Genomic DNA, 17,908 nt, shown 5'->3' with positions numbered 1-17,908 from the left:
AAAAAAAAAAAAAAAAAAAAAAGACAATAAGCTGTTTTATTCAACATTTATTTATGACTCTTAGGTTTAGCCTTTATATGCTTTTCTTTATGCTCTTTTTGGGCCATTTGGAGAATCAGTGTATTTGTAACATTTTTTGTATAAACTCCAAATTATGTTGAAATATAGCATTATCTGTAAGAGGTATATTTTCATGTGTACATTCAGTGGAAGCAGATATCCCTAAAGACACGATTAATTTAAAAAGCTAAACCTTTGTTTTGTGATGTCAATGAAATACTAGCGATATTATGCCTTTTTAAATCTGGATTCAAGAGGCTTAGATGATTTGATAATTTTCCCCCTCCCTCTTTCTTGACTTGAAAATAATCGTATATTTTAATTGCACTATGGAAGGAGGATTTATATTTCCCGATTACCTCACCTTATCAGGCCTAAGCCTTTGACAATCTCAACTAGTGTCCTACTGTGGCTAAACATTTCCTTATGCAGCCATGATCCCTCAGTATTTTCAGCAAGGGAAGTGTGTGAGTGTGTGTGAGTGAGTGAGAGGGACCATTGGACAGATGTACTTGTCCTGTATACTGATATTGTGCATCTATCTCTATTTCTGGAGCACACACTTAAGTGTCAGTAACTCACTGTACATACACTTTTTTTTCAATTTAGATAAAAAGATGTCTAATTGTATATAGTCCAGATAGAGGTACTGTAAAATATTACCTGAGAATTTTCACCAAGTGCCTAGGATTTATTTTTTTTTGTTATGCAACAATTGTGCATGATTATGAGAGCATTACTTGTCGACCAGAAAATAAATGAACCAGTTTGTCAGTTGCTGGTGGCATTTTGTGATGAATATGTGAGCTGAAATATACGACACATGAGTTTTATTAAAACAATATACAACCTAGTTTTTTTGGTTCCCCAAAGTATTGCTATAAAAAAAATAAAAACAAAACATTTTTCTACCTGCTTCTTTCAGCTACAGCACCACATCTCATCCATTACATTCATTTTAATACATTTTGTAATAAAAAATCTTCTGAGTCAGTGCTTTAGCTCTGCATGGCCAGCAATGCAGGCAGCTCCAGCATACAGTCTTATTGACTGGGCTTCACATTAACAATCAAGCAGGAAAAAAAAGCATCACATACTGAGTTCTATAATTTAAAGTCTGACAGTAAACGCAGCGGGTTAGGATGCACAAGTCCAATCATTTGTGCCATCAACGAGGGTCATCTAGGGCCTCATGGGGTAGCACAGTTTGGTGGCATCCTTGGTGTTACTCTGGCTGTCAATTAGCACCAGAGGAGTCCTCTGGTGGTTCTCGACGATGTGGGAGACGCTGCTGAAATACTGGGGAAAAAAAGGATGATGATGAAGTTAGAATAAAAGGTATCCTTGAAATCCCCAAATAGTTTGAAAGGAGAAAGTGGACTTGAAAGTGATTTAGAAGATGTAATCCTGTATTCTGAAAAGTGATTACTACTGTACGTGTTATAATTGTAAGTACTTTCTATTTCAGCTGTCCTGGTTACAATTAAACTTGAGAACAGTTCAGAGTATATTTAGTTATTTTAGTTAGTAAAAGATAATTATCTCTAATAATTATGAGAGAAGTTTTCATGGTGTTCAAAGGTTTTGCTCTGTTAAATACGTTCTGCTCATATGCCGTTTTGACATGCACAAAAAACACTCTCTTAATCGATTCTCAAATGCCGTTTTGACAGGAGGCAACAAAAATAACACTTTCCGCTAACGATCCAATGTGTCACAAACTTAGTGATGTGAAAACGACCGTTGTGCAACTCCACAGCTGTCAGTGATGATGATTCAAACTGATGATGATTCATAAGTGTCCAGCCACAGTCACACTGCTTTACTGACTTTACTGAGAGAAGAGCGGTGTCATCGTTACTGTTATTAGTAGCACCTGTGCCTTTCCTTCAAACTGTGAAAAAGGACTTTTGGCAGCTGAGGATAGGATCTCAGATGATCAAACATGCAGTAAAAATCTATGTTGCTGTAAAGTGAGTTTTGGTGTCTGTTTCAGAGGCTTTTCACACATTGCACATAATTCAATTCTGAACCTTTTAAACATTACCTTTATATAGCTTTAGTCTAACAATCATGGTTTCGTTATTGGAATGTTATAGCCACAGCCAACATCACCCCAGATAAGCAGAGAGACATAAACATTACTACATTTCATATAAAGCACATTGGGCAAAACATTGATTAACCCCTTACTCCATTTTGTCATCAACCATATGCCACGGTAACAGTGAAAACCCAGTCAAAATGAGAAAAAATTAAAAGCCCTGCACTGTACCTCCTCCCCTTTCTTCTCTCTTCCCAGAGCGTACTGCTGAGTTGTTGGTATGTAGCGGATTGGGATGTTGTACACTCTGCCCTTGTAAAACACCACTAATGTATAGGGCTGCAGTGAGTCCTGACCGGAGCTCTTCCTCACCATAAACGCCCCGTCCTGAAACAGAAAGCACTCACATTTCAAACCCAGCAGGGCGTTATGGGATATAATCCGCATGCTACAAGTTTGGGTGACTGTGCTCTCCTAAATGATGAGACTCTCACCTTATTCGAGCGGACCAAGACATCGTCAGCAGTCTTGCGGTCGCATGTGCTTGCATACCAGGATTTCTTATACACGTCTGCATCCTGAAATAATGTAATGGAGAATAGAAGAGTTTTATCACCCCGTATATTGTGTGACTATAGCAGTAGCTTGTTAAGTTATTTATTCATCTTCAAGAGCCCACCTTATCTTGGTTTATTGATCCATTTTCAGCAGAGACACTTCCTCCATTAGCTGGTTCTGGGACAACAGAGACATGCCATTATAAAAAAGGCGTGCATGTAGAAATATAACTGTTTTAAAAATGTAATTGTTTAAATTTTCTTTCACTTAATGTCAAGTAAAGAAAGAACTCCTGTGCGTGTGGTTGTTAGCCTGCTGTGAGACACAAGCGAGCCGCTGGACTTACTGGGGGAGGTTGACTGAGGAAGAGGAATTCTACAAGAGAGACCACAAGCGGAGCAGACCACGGTAAATACACAGCACAAAGCTGAGATTACTAGCAATTTTCCTCAGTTGAGAAACATTATAAACATGTATGCTCAGTGAAAATACAATGCATAGTGTAAAACTGTCTGTTGCATTTCTTACTTTGGCCGTTTCAAGTCCAGTGTAAAAGCCTTTGCTGGAGGCTTCAGGTCAGTTTGCATCACAGGCAGCGTTCGGGCTGTGAACGTCCAGACTGATGGTTATTAGGTTTTTCACTTGTTTAAAGCCTTATAGTTAAAGATGTGTCCTGTATCTACATAGCCATTTAACTGGAATAGATTTAATGTGAAAAGTCTAAGTAAGTAAGTGACTTAATAAAGACTCTTATGCACGTGCAGCATATGTATGCATGCAATTAGATCATTGAGCACAAAAAGTCACTAAACATTTGCAACTGGGCCACATTATTATTACATGCGTATAGTTTTTGAATTAATGGTAAACACTTACATTCAAATGCCTTAGGTTTTAAATCAGGCCTCTGCAAAAACAAAAGTCATATTTAATGATTTTCAGAAACACAAGTACAGCAGCTGATCACATAAAAAGCAAAGTCAAACACAGGAAAGCCATGGTGATTGAATGTGTTATTTGCAACAAGTAGTCAGAGCACTTGATTTTTTGATTCTTTGATATTCCTACCGGCTTTAATGGTGGTTTTGGTGACCTCCTAAAGAAACAAAAAGAGATGATCAGTACAATCAGTTATTCCCTTCTTAAAGCTTAAAAATGTCACAATATATATATAATAATTAATGATGCTTACTCTCTGGGCAAAGGTTTGGGTAGGAGTAGAGGAGGACCCTCTGCAGGTTTACCACTGGAACCTGGAGGAGCACACCATGTAATGATAAATGATGGACCAATTATAATGAGTCATATTTTACTATTGTTAATTCACCAGAAAGAAATATATTTTTTATATTCTTCTCATCCTCTAGATGGCGAAATATGCTGGAATGATTCATAGTAGTCCCCGCAGGATAAGCGGTTGACGATGGATAGATGGATTGATGGATGGATGGATTCATAGTAGCAGTCTTGAGGAGGAAAGACTATACTCACTATCATTTGGATCACAGACTTCATATTCATCGTCACCTGTGAGCTCTTGGACCTGCCAAATCACAACAGCAATCCCTGTCTCTTACTAACTGTGGAGCATACATCACATCTCTGCAACACACACCTTTTGAATGATTTTTTGCACATTTGTCATCACTTACATTTGTTGGAGATCTTCTCACATGCAGTCTGACAAATAAAAACAATTCATTATTAATGCAGTAATAGGAAAGCAATGAAATAACTTCATAACACATTGAGGAACTTAAGAAAAATTAAGTTGCCAATAATGACATGTCTTTCAGTGTTAGTCAGTCCTACCTGGGGCTGGGTTTAGGTGGTAAAGAGTGTGACTGTTTTGTAGGGATCGGGCACAGTCTGCAAGGTAGATGCAAGGACATGATTAGTCTTAGACTGTAGTCAGAATTATTTCTAAAATACTGTTATATATTGTGTGTCGATACAGTTTCATTATTAAAGAGGTGGTGTTATGCTCATTTTAAGGTTCAAAATCATATTTAGGGGTTGTACCAGAACAGGTTTACATGGTTTAATTAAAAAAATAATATATATTTGTTTTCATACTGCACATTGCTGCAGCTCCTCTTTTCAACCTGTGTGTTGAAGGCTTCGTTTTAGCTATGGAGTGATACATCTTATCTCTAAATGATCTTTGTTGGGAGTTGCACACGCGCGGTTCCTAGGTCAGCAAGAAGCCCGTAAGCTGGAAGCTACATGTTGCCGACCTGCTTGGCCTTGGACTTTGGGCTTTTTCACTTTGCAAACCTATTACATGAACAAATAGGTATATAACTCAATAAAGGAGAGGTTAAAAGCCAAAAAGCATAATACCACCTCTTTAAACCAAAGTCAAGACAGTCTCAAACTGACCTGTTTGCTGGAAGAGATAATGAGGTTTCCTGTAAAGATGCCATAAAACCAACCACAATGAATCCCACATACAAACATATCTTTAACAAATACTTGTATTTGTTGTTACATAAATGGCCTACCTCTTTGTCGGGAACTTCATAAAAGTCTGAAAAATAACCAAAGCCAAAATTAGGCACTTGATAAAATTACAAAAGCCCTCTTCTGGTGCAGGATGGCCTGACCTTGGGAACTGTTTTGTTTGGACTTAACTGCCTTTTTAAAAAAAAAAATTATTTTGGCAATTTCTGCCTTTATTTGAAAGTGACAGGTAAAGAGGTAGATAGGAAATTGGGAAAGCGATGGGGTAGGACATGCAACAAAGGTCACTGGCTGGAATTGAACCCACAGCTGTTGCAACCATGCAGCCATGTGGCATACGCTGTAAGCTGTAACTAACTGCTTTTGACTTTCTCTCATTGTAGTGTATTTATAAAGGCTGCATTAATTGGCTTATAAGCTGTTCATTCAATACTATAGACATAATGGAGGCCTCCTTTTTCCGTGTTCAGCCATGCTAGCAGTGGGTTGGTCCACCACTTTGGTCCAGGATGAAATTTCAGTAATAGTACTAACAATAACAGTTTATTGTATAGTAATAATAGTAGTAATATTGGATGGATTGCCATAAAGTTAGTAATAGTTTTTTGGTTTATGATCAAATACCAGCAAAACTAATCACTTTCCCATCAGCCTCAGCTGTACACGTTAAGTGCAAATATTAGCATTGTCATTGTGAGCATGCTGACATTACCATTTAGTTAGTACAGCTGCACAGAGGCGCAAGCATGACTGCAGGCTGTTTTTATTTGTGACACACTCTGAAATATATAAACACCATCCACTTCTGTCACCTTTTATGTAAATCAACCTTGTTTTTAAAGCTAGTGACTATGCATTTCTTTCATCTAATCAAATTAATCAAAAGTACGATGGACAGCGAAGAATTTGCAATTCAATATAATCATACAAGGAGTATGTAAGAGTATGGGTTCACCCCATTATATCATGCACAGGTTCTTCCTTTGTTACATTGTATTAAAATGAACAATTCTAGAGGTTGGACCCTTGTGAACTTTCTGTTGAGGTACAGCACGGTTATTGTTGTACCTACCAGGACTGGGCGGGCGCCCTGGTGAAGGTGTAGGCAACATGGGTCGGTCTCTCCCTGCTCTGTTCCCACCTTTTATCATGGGATCTGAGGAAAGGCATGGAGATTATTAATATTATATTTGTATAGTAGTAGTCCTTGCAGCAGTTGGATCCATATCACTGTCTTTATCCTCTCTATTCTGATATGTATCTCACTGGAAGCTGGCTCCTCTGCAGGTTCAACGTAGTTGTCATCATCATTACTGCCGTCTGGACTGATGTACTCTTCCTACAAAACAACAAACACAACATATTGTAAAAAAAAAAAGAAAAAAAAAAAGGGAGCCATGTCAACTGTCCACAGTCATTGGAAAGTATTTGCCAATACACAGGATATGGCGAAATTCTCCAAGTCTCAACACAACTGCATACTGCAGTATGTTACTCGTGTGAACTTGAGGTGGGCAATCAAAGTTTCTTTACTTCATCACTCTCCACGTGGATGGGTTCAGGGGGCAGTTGTTTGGAGGCTTTGTTTGGGCGGAGGGGCTTCCTGGGTGGCTGGTTGGGTCGGTTATGGCAGTGGTCTGGAAAGGAGAAGCAAAAGCAGAAAGAGGGCATCAGCATTTGCATGGAGAATCATTCTGAAGCCCTCTGTGTATTGTGGCTTTTTCTCCACGTGTCTACTGAAGGTGCTGAAGTGAACAAATGCAACTTCAGCAGCAAGAGAGTCAAAAGGAGAAACAATAGAAGAAATAGAAACTGTGTGTAAAGTAAATAAAGCTTGTGTGAATTTTGCAATTCCATCATCAGGAGAATTATAGTGTTGCCATGAAAATCAGCACACAGCTGGAGTTTTAGCTATTTATGGTGAAAAATGAAGTGCAGCTTTAAACAGTTTTCATGTCAAATGACTGTACTGACCAAGATACTCCCCCCTCGGGAAGGAAGCAGTCTGGGCTGTGGTGAAGACTCTTTGGCTGGGAGGAGGCTCGTAGCTGTTGTCCTGATCCTCACGGAGATCCTCATACATGTCATTATCCTGGGAACAACATAGTTGCAATGTTGTAATGATACAACAAATATCTCAGACGAAATTTAATTACTTACAATTTACATGTTTCCCCTACTTACATAATCAGGATCAGACAGTTGGTCATCACCTTCCCTGTCATCATCTGTAAACACAGAAATATAAAGGGATTTCTTTACAAACAGGAAAAATATTGACTAAATTGGTTCAAAACCTGTAAAAGCTAACGTTTGAACTGTGGATTCGAAACTGTGGATATTTAAAAAAAAGGTAGCTGCATTAAGTTCTTCCGAACAGGTGTCAGAGAAAAATTTTCTAATTTTGGAACCATGCCTGGTCTGTAAGTCAGTTTCTCTGTGGTAGAACCAATGGAGTGTGTCTCCTCAACTCTTGAACTATTGCACAATCTCTTGGTGCAGCCCACAATGTACAGTGTAATTACTCCTTCTTTTGTATTGTGTACCAGTAAAGAATGTACCAGTACATATATGTAGGTACTGGGCGACAAGACATGAAGTTATTGAATAACGGGGTAACAATTTGTGATGACATAAAGAACTTATACTGTAGTTATTTTTTTGTGTTCGTCCATCATTACATCTCGTCAAGGTGCATGCATAACTTTTTTTTCAGCTCTTTGCACGGCCTCCTTTCATCCCAGGAAATAAATACAAATATGGCAACATAAAACACGAGGTATGACTCACAATGCATATACAGAATATGGTTAATAGACTCTTCTGACAGCAAACTGTGCAGTAAATTGTTTGTTCTTCTATGTTTTGAGGCAAGTACAATCTAAACAAACTGATCTCATATTGTTCTCTGCTAACAGAGTAAGTTAGATGTATGCAGTGGTAGTTCTCCCCTTGTTACATTTACAGGGTTACTGTAGGGTTTCTCAACGGGGGCGGTACCACCCCATGGCTTTTTATGCAGTAAATTGTTTGTTCTTCTATCTACCCTGGTACTTTAACGGCATGAAAGAGCTGAGCTGGAAGCTCAGGTCTTGAACATGTACCTAACCCAGACTATATGGCCGCAATAACCACCAAACTAATCTCTGGATCAGTAGGCCTTTTCATCAAAGGACAATGGTGACCTTTTAACCAAAACCTGATCTTTCTCTAACCTTAAACTAAGTCTGCATTTTGTCTTAAAAAGGAAGCCGAGTCCCTACAATAGGATGGTACAAACAGATTCATGTCCCCACAACATGAGTAACACACACTCACAAATACACACGCAGACACATTCACACCTTGTCGGAGATGACACTTGATCATAAGTCCTGTTGTGTGTTTAACCAAAAAAAAGTGTTTTGTGAAATTAAATTGGTTTTCTTCTTCTTTTCCATTGGAAAGTAGATTGTATTATATTTCCCTGTTCTGTTAATCATAAACTAACTGACTAAAAATAGTTGTACGTTGTATATTAAATGTGGTCTAAGGTACACAGCATATCAGATTAACATTATCTACATTCTGGTTATGGATGAATAATACGTCACTTAGCAGATGAAGCATTTTACTGTATATAATTTTTTTCATATCTTCTCATCTAGTTCCCCAGCATGTACATATATGTATTGTTACTGTACTGATACACCGTAAGTACAAAGTTACACCGCAACTCTGGAGTATTTACTAACGTTTATTTACTCTAACAAGTGACTAAATTGCTGTTTTTATGATGCAGTTTGAACAGAAACACCGTCTGGAAAAAGGTGAGGCAGTATCTACTTGTTACTTCTACAGCTCAGTTGCAAGTTATTTGTAAATTTATACATTTCAAATAAAGTTGAGGTTATGGACTGAGACTGAGAAATTGATTTTTGATATTCCAACATATATGGCCAACTGTAATTTCTTAGTTAAATGTCTGACTTCAGAAGTCTGTTTTGAAAACAGTACTGTATAACACAGCGCACAAGCGACATTCAAAGATCATTAAAAGGTGGATGACACAAGATTAGAATTTTGATATAATGTTATTTCAGGTTCATGGTTGTCATTGTCACATTGTATAAGCTTTTGGACTGACCATTGTGAGCTCAAGCAACAACTGACGACCAAGTAAAGTGGAAAATTGTGTACCAATACCAATAATCAACAGATTTGGGCTGTGGGGAACAACATGTGCTTATAGGAAACTTGCACAGTGTGATTAGCTCAGGCAGAATTTTCTCAGTATAAAATATCTTAAAATCTTAAAAAATGTAAACTTTTTCTGTAATTATTACATGAATTATTACAACAGACATTGTTTTTCTGCAAGGGTGGAAAGTAATTAAAAACATTTACTGGAATGACTTTATCGTACATTACTTGAGTATTTACATTGTATACTATACTTTATATTTCTAGTCTACTACATTTCTAAAGGAAATGTGGTACTTTTTACTCAATTACATTAATCTTCGGTTGATCACCCATGGTTGTAAAATGTAATATTGTAATAATGTAGTATTGTTACTGATTTGCAACTACGAAAGGCTGGGTTATAAATTTCCAAACCTGTCAGCACTCTTTTGTTATAGGCCACTCACTGTGATAATTCCTCCTGTCCATAGTGGATGTTAAAAGATTTACTTCTTACAGTAACATGATTCCAATGTAAGTCATGGGGGTCTGTGTAAAAATACCTTCCAGAATCAGCTGAAGTTAATATGAAGCTTCATCAGTTTGATTCATAGAAATCAAGTTGGCATCTTCCAAAGTTATCCTCCGTGTTTCCTATGATGTTTGATTGCTGAGTTTTGGCGGTGGGATAGTAACGCAAAGAGTGAATTATTTTACTACAGCAACTTTGGCAAACTCAGACTCACACAATTTGAATCATTCACATTGGAAGTGCATTAGTTGGGCATGTCTTAATGGCCAGTGTGGTCAGCTAGAATTATTTCATTGTACTACACATTGGCATTGTTATAAGACAGATTTGAATAAGGATGTTCTGGATATCAACCTGCATCAAACACATGACAACACTCAACTGTGTTCTTTATCAGTATTAAATTTATTTTGTACCACCTGTCACTGACTCTGAGACAGAGATGTATACTTGCTGTTTCATTCACGCTATTTCTTGTGAAGCCAGTGACAATGAGTCAGTTCTTACCTCTGTAATCTCTCGCAGGTACTTTTGGAAGAGGTTTGCTTTTCAGTCTGCCACACAAAGAAATATTGACATCAGCAGCAGGCAATGAATGACTTGTGATTTGACAGTGATTGGAGCGTGTGAGCACAACCCCTTGCTATTAATGTGACACAAGATATGAATTGAGTTTAAAATGATTATAGTGGAATTGATTGGGTGATGATACTTTGTCTTGGTGCAGGACACCTGTGCTGTAAATCTGTTAATGGTCCATATTTACATAAGCGCAGTTAGCAGACTGATGGGCATAGTTACCAGACATGACTAGGTTCTGTAATGTGTGTTTCATTATAGTATCTATTCTTATGTGCCTTGAAGGGGCTCATTTCAGGAAAGGAAAGTGAGAGAGCAGCCATCTGCTTAAGTTAATTTTGGTTTGTCGCTCTCTTTCTCTTATTCCAACGGTTGTGAAAGAGGAATTGACATTCTCCGCTGATGCATATATACACCACACAGAGCAATTTTTAGGCCTCTCAGATTTGTCACCCACTTAGAAATACGCATACTTTTAGACTGTTAGATTTCCATTGTGTTTTTTCATCTATTCCATTAGCGTGTAGAGCAGTAAAGATCTTCAAATTCTAGAGACTGACCTTCTCAGTTTATTCAGTAAGCTGCCGTCATTTTTCTTGATGTCTTGAACAATCTTCTGAAGCTGCCTGGAAAGCACAAATTTCGGCATTGACATTCATGAACAAATCTATTATGAGATGAACCAAAGTGTTAGACAAGTCGTTACTGTTATTTTCCAGCCTACAAAAGGTACTTTGGAAAGATAATTGCACTATTCACATAAATGAATTATGACTCATTTTTTCTTGAAATCTCTACTATCTCTGTTTTTATACTAATAATAAATGCTTACATGGAATTTTTTTAGACTAAAGTTCAACCCTTTTGCTGCATGTGGAAAGTTAACAGTAGCAACACAATGCTTTTACTGGCACTACAGCAAAAAATGAAAGAAGTTTAATTTGTGTTTTTTATCCAAAGTGCCAAATATAGACATAGTTTTATAGAAAGTATTACCAAAAAGTGATATTGTGTCACCCTCCACCTGTAAGCAAAACATCAAATTAAACAGAGCTTCTTACCGAATCTTTGCTGTAGCAGGAGCAGCTAGTCTACCTAACGTATCCATATTCATGTTTAATCCAACAGTTTGCATTTTTGCGCCTCATTCCTCTCATGCATTATGTGTGTGCTGCCAGATTGTTTACAGGAATGAAATCGAACACTGTGTTTGGCTACAAGTCATGCCTTAGAGGGGAGGGAATTAATTGTTCTGTAAGAAAAACCACTTCTCTTTTCCACTCCCCGTCTCTCTTTCACACACACACACACACACACACACACACACACACACACACACACACACACACATACACACTGAAAAACAGATTTCAGCACTTTTAACAAACCTCTTACATCACTTCTCTCTTGACTTTGTCCAATCCCACTTCCGTCCAGACATTGCCATTTTTACTGCTACTCATAACTATATATACATCGCCTGAATGTGTTCACTGAAGGAGGCCTTCAAGTTAGCGGGGTAATATTTAGGAACATTTTTTCCCAAGCACTTCACTTCCACTATTCACACACATATTGACTTTAATTCCATAGAATTACATCATCTGCAAAGAACTGAGCCCCTTTTTTAAAAAGCTTCCTCATGAGAGATTTTATCAATACCAATGTCACCGTTGGACATCATTTTCACTCATAGATTACAGTATTGTAACACATCTTGTTGTGTAAGTTGGGTTCATGTAAGGTCATGTATGATGTCTCATGGAAAGTACCATGTAAAAAGTGTTTTCCATATATGGGTGAATGAAATAAAAATGAGTGTGAAGCCTTTCCTGTTGGACTGGCAGGATGACAGTGTGTGTGTGTCTGAGTGTGTGTGTCTGTGGTCAACCTGGGAATTGTTTTGCAAAATAAATATCTGCTCTACAATGGCTGGATGGAGAGACCATGAACCTGTCTGTGATGAGTAACCATTCAAGAATGGAAAGAATTGAAGATACAGTTTTTTTCAGGAACCAAATGTCTGTGATTTATAATGAGAAAAAAGCCTTTAGTCACCATTTTGTCTGGAGCTGCTCAGTTGGAAATGAATGTGAAACCATTGGGGACACTTATATGCTTGTGGGAAATTTAAATTCCTGTCACCTCGCAGTTCATTTGCAGTTCATTCTCAATACTGAATATCCTTGCTATGTCACAGACTGGGTGAATGAATGAGCAGAAAAAAATATGTGATTAACATTTCAAGTAAGTTGTGTAGCAATTACTCCAAATCCTCTCTGTTTTTTGTTTTTTTTTGAATGTCTACATTGAGTTTAACAGTACAAGAGGACTCTCCACGCTTCAGTTGTAATGTGTAACTTCCTGATTTGACAAGACATTACCACCTTAAAATTACTCAATTTAAATTTAATTTAACATGCCATATCTGGGCAGGGTATACAAAATTGACATCCAATTTTCACTTTAAATTGAAATGAAAATTTTTTAATTAAATTGTAGCCTTTGGATTTTGTAATTATTTAAGCTCAAATCTAACCATAAATAGAAATTAAATATTTATTCCAATAAAATGTCCTTTTTATTTTTATTTTAGCAGTAAGCATGTATTTTCAAACACAGTGGTGCATTTTTTTCCCATTTCATTTATCCATTGTGTAATGTATCAATTATGTATCCATTACAAATATTACATTAAAAAATATATTAAAAACAATATTTATTATTATTTAAACATGTAATTGATACACACATTTTGCAAATTTTCTGTGTGACTGATTGATTTGACTTTAATATTGTCAGACATATTATGTGGGACACACACGTACACAAACCCACGCTTACACATCAACAGGAACATACCTCACAAACACATGAGCAAACACATGCAGAGAAATGTGCAGGTGCAGGCAGGCAGGCATACAAAACCTCTCTATAAACATCTGTGCAAGCACACACACACACACACACACAACACAAAACACACACACACACACACACACGTTAAACACTGTAATTTTTAACATGTGTGTAGGCTTTTGTATAGGCTATATAGCTAGGCTCTTTTACATTATACTCAGGCATAAAGCACATTACCTCCACTTGGAATTCATTTCTGATTATTATTATTATTATTATTATTATTATTATTATTATTAGTAGTAGTAGTAGTAGTATTATCCCCCGATGCATATGAAGTATATTACATATCATGTGAATAACCTCAGAGTTCCTGAAATGTTTTACTCTCATGACAACAATTAAAATTTAGATAAGAGAAGTAAAGAATGGGAGGAGGGAGATAAGTTGAGATGAAACAAAGTTATGATTGAGGTGTGTGGTGACAGCGGCATGAAATTGTACTCACGGTTGGTGGATGAGACTAAACTTGCTCATGTCACTGTCAGACAGGTTCTGTGAAAGCATCAGAGAAATCAGGTGTAAACACATGGTGACAGAGTGGGGGAAAACTAGAGACTACAGGGTTCTGAAATGACTGTGCTTATAGCAGAGATGATACTGCAAATATGTCATCGTCACTAAATACATGAATTAGAGCTGTCACTGTATTACGGGTTTTTACACTTGCTCTATACAGAGCTTTTCGAAGTCAGCACAGCAGAAGTCAACATGGAGTAAACCGTGGATCACTTTTCATTGCTTTACACAAAATGCGTTCAATGACCACTTTTTTCAAATTCCACAGGCCAGTTTTCTCACTCAAACTCAACCACCACTAAAACGGTGTATTAACACTCCATTTTGCATGTTTCCATACTATTGTCAAAACTGTTCAATTTACATTCAAAGAATAGCACAACAAAAAGAATCATTTACTCCTTGTGCCAGGTGAGGAAAGGGGGCAAGTGAGGCTGGGGTTTTTGTAAGTGTAGGGGCCAATGTGATGTTTCAGTCACGGAGTTTCGAGCCCATCCTAGCATGATGTCACTTTTCCTTCCACCTCATTCTCTATTCCTCAACCTCATAAAGGAATTCTTTTCTTACATGGATGTGGAAAGTTTATGGCCACCAGCCACATGATCAGATGTCCCTCTCATTAAAGGCTGGATGTCGAGACATATCTGCAGAAGATTGCCAGGGATGGATCAGGTGTGATGTGCATCAGAACTTGTGGTCAAATGCAGAAGGCAGGGTTGACTAGCATGTTTTATTTCTGAAACTATACAAGTTTGTTTACTGAACATGTACAGATTTATATTGCATTTTTTGTGCACTTGGAATTACTTAATGCAAAAATGGCACACAAAAAATTCCAGCATTTCCTTCTATATATCATATTTTTGACCGTACTATGAGGTAGTGTTTTGATTGCATTATTGCATTTTAGATGTGAGATAAAGTGTGAAGAGTCTTGAAAAAGTGGACTCTATATAGAAAAATGAGTTAGCAATTGTAAAAAACTGTAAGGACTGCAATACAGATACATTTATAGTCATGCGTCTCCTCTTAGCTAACAGTAGATGGCAGCATTACACCAAGGGCAGTTTCAACAGCACAGTTTGTTTTTCATCCTTATGTCTAAACTAAACCAAAGAAGAGGAGAAATCACTTTGTTAGTACATGCATGCAGCATAGGAGCTGCAGAGTCAAAGATGATTACAAACATTACATGAGTGCATATATTTAAACCTAGAAGCACTTCCATCTTCTAATTGTCAGTATTGTTGGTCGGCTACTGCTACAACTTCATTTAGAAGTTGCTGGGGTTTGGTGCCTTGATAAAGGGCTCAAAGATAGTGTAATGCTTAAGGGCAGAAGATTAAAATCAAATAATTGTATTGATGCACTGTTTGTAGCTCATTTAACAAAGCAATGTAACCAAGAGTGATTAACAAACACACTGGTCATGAACCAACATCATGAACTGATGACACGCTAGTTTCCCTAATGTTGTGAATTAAAAGTGCTTACCTTCAGGTAAAAAAAAAAAAGCTTGCTCCTCACACCAAAATTACACCAACACCATTTTACACAATTTCATAAATTGCCAAATATAGTTTATCCAGCTGCCCACTGCATTGTAATTTTTTTGTTGCATTTAATGTCTGCTTTGTAGTGAGGTAATTGTGATTCGTAAATGAAAGGAAATGATTAGCATAAAATATGCAACATATCCTGCTAAATTATGTATTTCCCTCTTCATTTATAATTCATTGCTCCGGGTCGTCACTTTTTCTGTCTCTTTTCTATTTTCTATTTGTCGTAATGTAATAAAGATCCATGACAGCAAATGTTTGTGAAAGTTCGGATATGGTGCGTTTACGTTTGTAAGATGTCAAGTGAACTAATAGAGAGAGGCTTGTGATAAGAGGCTAATGTATGAGGTATGAGTCTAATATAGCTACAGTTAATTTAGATATGAATAATGTATGGAAGACCCTTTATCTGCAGAGTCTCCTGTGAAACAAGCGTAATGATGTACTGTTAAGATGCCTACAGTTGATTATATAGTACTTTTTCAAAGTTGTTTATGATTTGTATGAGATATTCCGCAAGGAGGGACTTGACAATGTAGCTCACATTACCTTAGTGTATCAATATGGGAACCTTGGTGCAACAAAAGGATATTACCTCTAGGAATAAACCCATAGTACAGTGAAAGCCCTTTAAGCAGATCTTGTGATTTAATCATTTGTAAATCAGAGAGTGAGATCACTTAATATGAAAGGCTTTACCTCCTTCAAAGAACTGAACCTTGGCCTCACAGATACACACTTGATCATCCCACTGGCTTACAGGAGAAAAAAAACAACGTATCAGTATAAAATCAGACTTAGCCTTTTGACACCGAATAAAATATCAAATAGTCCGCCCCAGTGGATACTCCCAGGCACTGCTCCCACATTGAATTATTTATAGGAGTGTCTGTTCATGTTCAAATGAGACACAACAGCTCTACAAACCGCAGCCTCTCCATTGCACTAGAGACCAGGAGCCCTCACTCAAAACAGCAACAATCTCATCTTAATTTCTGTAACTTACATACAGTCCAGTTAGCATAACAGCATCTACTGTCACCATGGTCCATTTCTTCCTAGCTTGAAAATGCTTGCTGTGAGCTTAAGATTATTTGAATGAATGCTTTATTGGTCCTTAGAGATATTTTTTTGGCATTTCCGCTAAAGCCACCATAGACTATTGGAATTTCTGACACTGGCACCATTTGGTTGTAGTATTAGGAACTACTACAGTACAGTCAGGCTAGCTTCTCTGTGTGGACATATTTAGGCACAGTTGTGCTTTGATCTAAATGCCAACATGCACTGCTAACATAGTTCCTTAGCAGGTAAAATAGTTAGTCATGTTCACTACTTTAGTTTAGTGTTTCAACATGCTAACATTTGCTAATTAGCAGTTAACAAAAAGTACATCTAAGGCTACGGGAAATAATTTTGCAGTATGTTCAAAACCAAAGTATTGGACATATTACAAACCAAAAAGATTTAAGTCAGCATTAAAGAAGTGGACCAACCCACTGACAGACCAACATTGCCATTTCTAGAGCTACATTAGCATAGCGAAAAAGACATTCAGGTTTATATAAAGATTGACAGAATTATTTCTTTTGTCTAAAACAATGCGATTGACATTTTAAAAGATACAATAATCATGTACAAATTCTGCACAGAGTAGCTTGAGGACCTAAAACAACCTACTACTACATATGCTAAACATCAGCGTATTCACAATGAACATATACTGTATCCCACCATGAGGTCCAAAAGGCCAGGCTTAGAGGTTACCTCACCAAACATCTCTGCAGATGTTGGCTAAGATAACCCATAAACCTACACACATTTTGCAGCCTTTTTTTTTTTTTTTAGCAAGAGTTCTGTCAGTGTGAAATCTCAGTTTCAGCCAAAAGCAGGCAACCACTTTTTTACTTCTGTTCACATGTGGCTGTCTGTTCTGTTGGAATGGCAAAGGGCAAGTGGAGTGGTTGTTGCACTGAACATTTGTTAATGCTTCTCTATGAAATGAGTTTCATTTCACGATAGAGAGAACACCTTCGCAGCTACATGCCTGCAAAATTACCTTTGGTTCTTTCCCAGCAGCTGTGCAAGGCCTCATTTCCACATGTTCACAACTCTACACTAATTGTTCCAAAACCACAAGTGAAACAAGCACTTTGGGGTTAAAGGTGTTTTTCTCCTTTAAAATATTAATACTTTACTGTTTCCTCCATTATCCATTACAAGGGGACGGTGTCAGAAGTCAAATTAGATTTAGTTAGGCTACAGTTGGCACCTAAAATCTGTTGAATATTATATCTGTTCTCTCTTTTTAACTATAGCCTATAGGTTATGCATTTTACAAATCTTCTTTGTTATGTAGGTGTCATTTGTCAGCTTGCCACTGTAAATGTGTGATACCAACAACAAAATAAACATGTGATATATATATATATATATATATATATATATATATATATATATTTTTTTTTTTAATTTATTTTTTTTTTTTGTCAAATATGAGTGCATACTTTA

General features: G+C 37.1%; 2 protein-coding genes and 1 long non-coding RNA gene across 6 annotated transcripts in view; 1 reads left to right on the top strand and 2 right to left on the bottom strand.

Moving 5' to 3' along the window:
- Positions 1 to 17,908, bottom strand: part of btaf1 (BTAF1 RNA polymerase II, B-TFIID transcription factor-associated) — a gene marked incomplete at its 5' end in the record, with an annotated part of 442,252 nt that overhangs the window by 51,975 nt on the left and 372,369 nt on the right.
- blnk (B cell linker) overlaps positions 33 to 17,908 on the bottom strand; it is a 23,185-nt gene continuing 5,309 nt past the window's right edge. Inside the window, exons 2-24 of one of the 4 annotated variants that reach the window (XM_046070070.1) lie at positions 16,097 to 16,152; positions 13,768 to 13,814; positions 10,961 to 11,026; positions 10,329 to 10,375; positions 7,310 to 7,353; positions 7,100 to 7,217; positions 6,659 to 6,762; positions 6,392 to 6,464; positions 6,198 to 6,281; positions 5,167 to 5,192; positions 5,045 to 5,073; positions 4,475 to 4,531; positions 4,315 to 4,342; positions 4,154 to 4,205; positions 3,855 to 3,915; positions 3,731 to 3,758; positions 3,539 to 3,569; positions 3,191 to 3,266; positions 3,009 to 3,037; positions 2,784 to 2,839; positions 2,599 to 2,682; positions 2,336 to 2,491; positions 33 to 1,359 (exon numbers count right to left, since the gene is read on the bottom strand). In XM_046070070.1, the coding sequence (XP_045926026.1) occupies positions 1,243 to 1,359; positions 2,336 to 2,491; positions 2,599 to 2,682; positions 2,784 to 2,839; positions 3,009 to 3,037; positions 3,191 to 3,266; positions 3,539 to 3,569; positions 3,731 to 3,758; positions 3,855 to 3,915; positions 4,154 to 4,205; positions 4,315 to 4,342; positions 4,475 to 4,531; positions 5,045 to 5,073; positions 5,167 to 5,192; positions 6,198 to 6,281; positions 6,392 to 6,464; positions 6,659 to 6,762; positions 7,100 to 7,217; positions 7,310 to 7,353; positions 10,329 to 10,375; positions 10,961 to 11,026; positions 13,768 to 13,814; positions 16,097 to 16,144 (1,461 nt within the window). In that variant the 5' untranslated portion in view covers positions 16,145 to 16,152 and the 3' untranslated portion in view covers positions 33 to 1,242. Of the gene's footprint in view, positions 1,360 to 2,335; positions 2,492 to 2,598; positions 2,683 to 2,783; positions 2,840 to 3,008; positions 3,038 to 3,190; positions 3,267 to 3,538; positions 3,570 to 3,730; positions 3,759 to 3,854; positions 3,916 to 4,153; positions 4,206 to 4,314; positions 4,343 to 4,474; positions 4,532 to 5,044; positions 5,074 to 5,166; positions 5,193 to 6,197; positions 6,282 to 6,391; positions 6,465 to 6,658; positions 6,763 to 7,099; positions 7,218 to 7,309; positions 7,354 to 10,328; positions 10,376 to 10,960; positions 11,027 to 11,461; positions 11,572 to 13,767; positions 13,815 to 16,096; positions 16,153 to 17,908 lie in introns of those variants that run through there. The other 3 variants (XM_046070068.1, XM_046070069.1, XM_046070071.1) reach the window with 3 other exon arrangements.
- LOC123983760 lies at positions 1,991 to 4,351 on the top strand. The gene is made up of 3 exons (XR_006828276.1): positions 1,991 to 2,033; positions 2,941 to 3,070; positions 4,030 to 4,351. It is a non-coding gene; the product is annotated as an uncharacterized LOC123983760 (long non-coding RNA).

The sequence above is a fragment of the Micropterus dolomieu genome, linkage group LG15 (assembly GCF_021292245.1).
Source record: "Micropterus dolomieu isolate WLL.071019.BEF.003 ecotype Adirondacks linkage group LG15, ASM2129224v1, whole genome shotgun sequence".
Classification (NCBI taxonomy): Eukaryota; Metazoa; Chordata; class Actinopteri; order Centrarchiformes; family Centrarchidae; genus Micropterus; species Micropterus dolomieu.
Note: the sequence above shows the minus strand (reverse complement) of the source record. Positions and strands in the feature narration are given on the sequence as shown.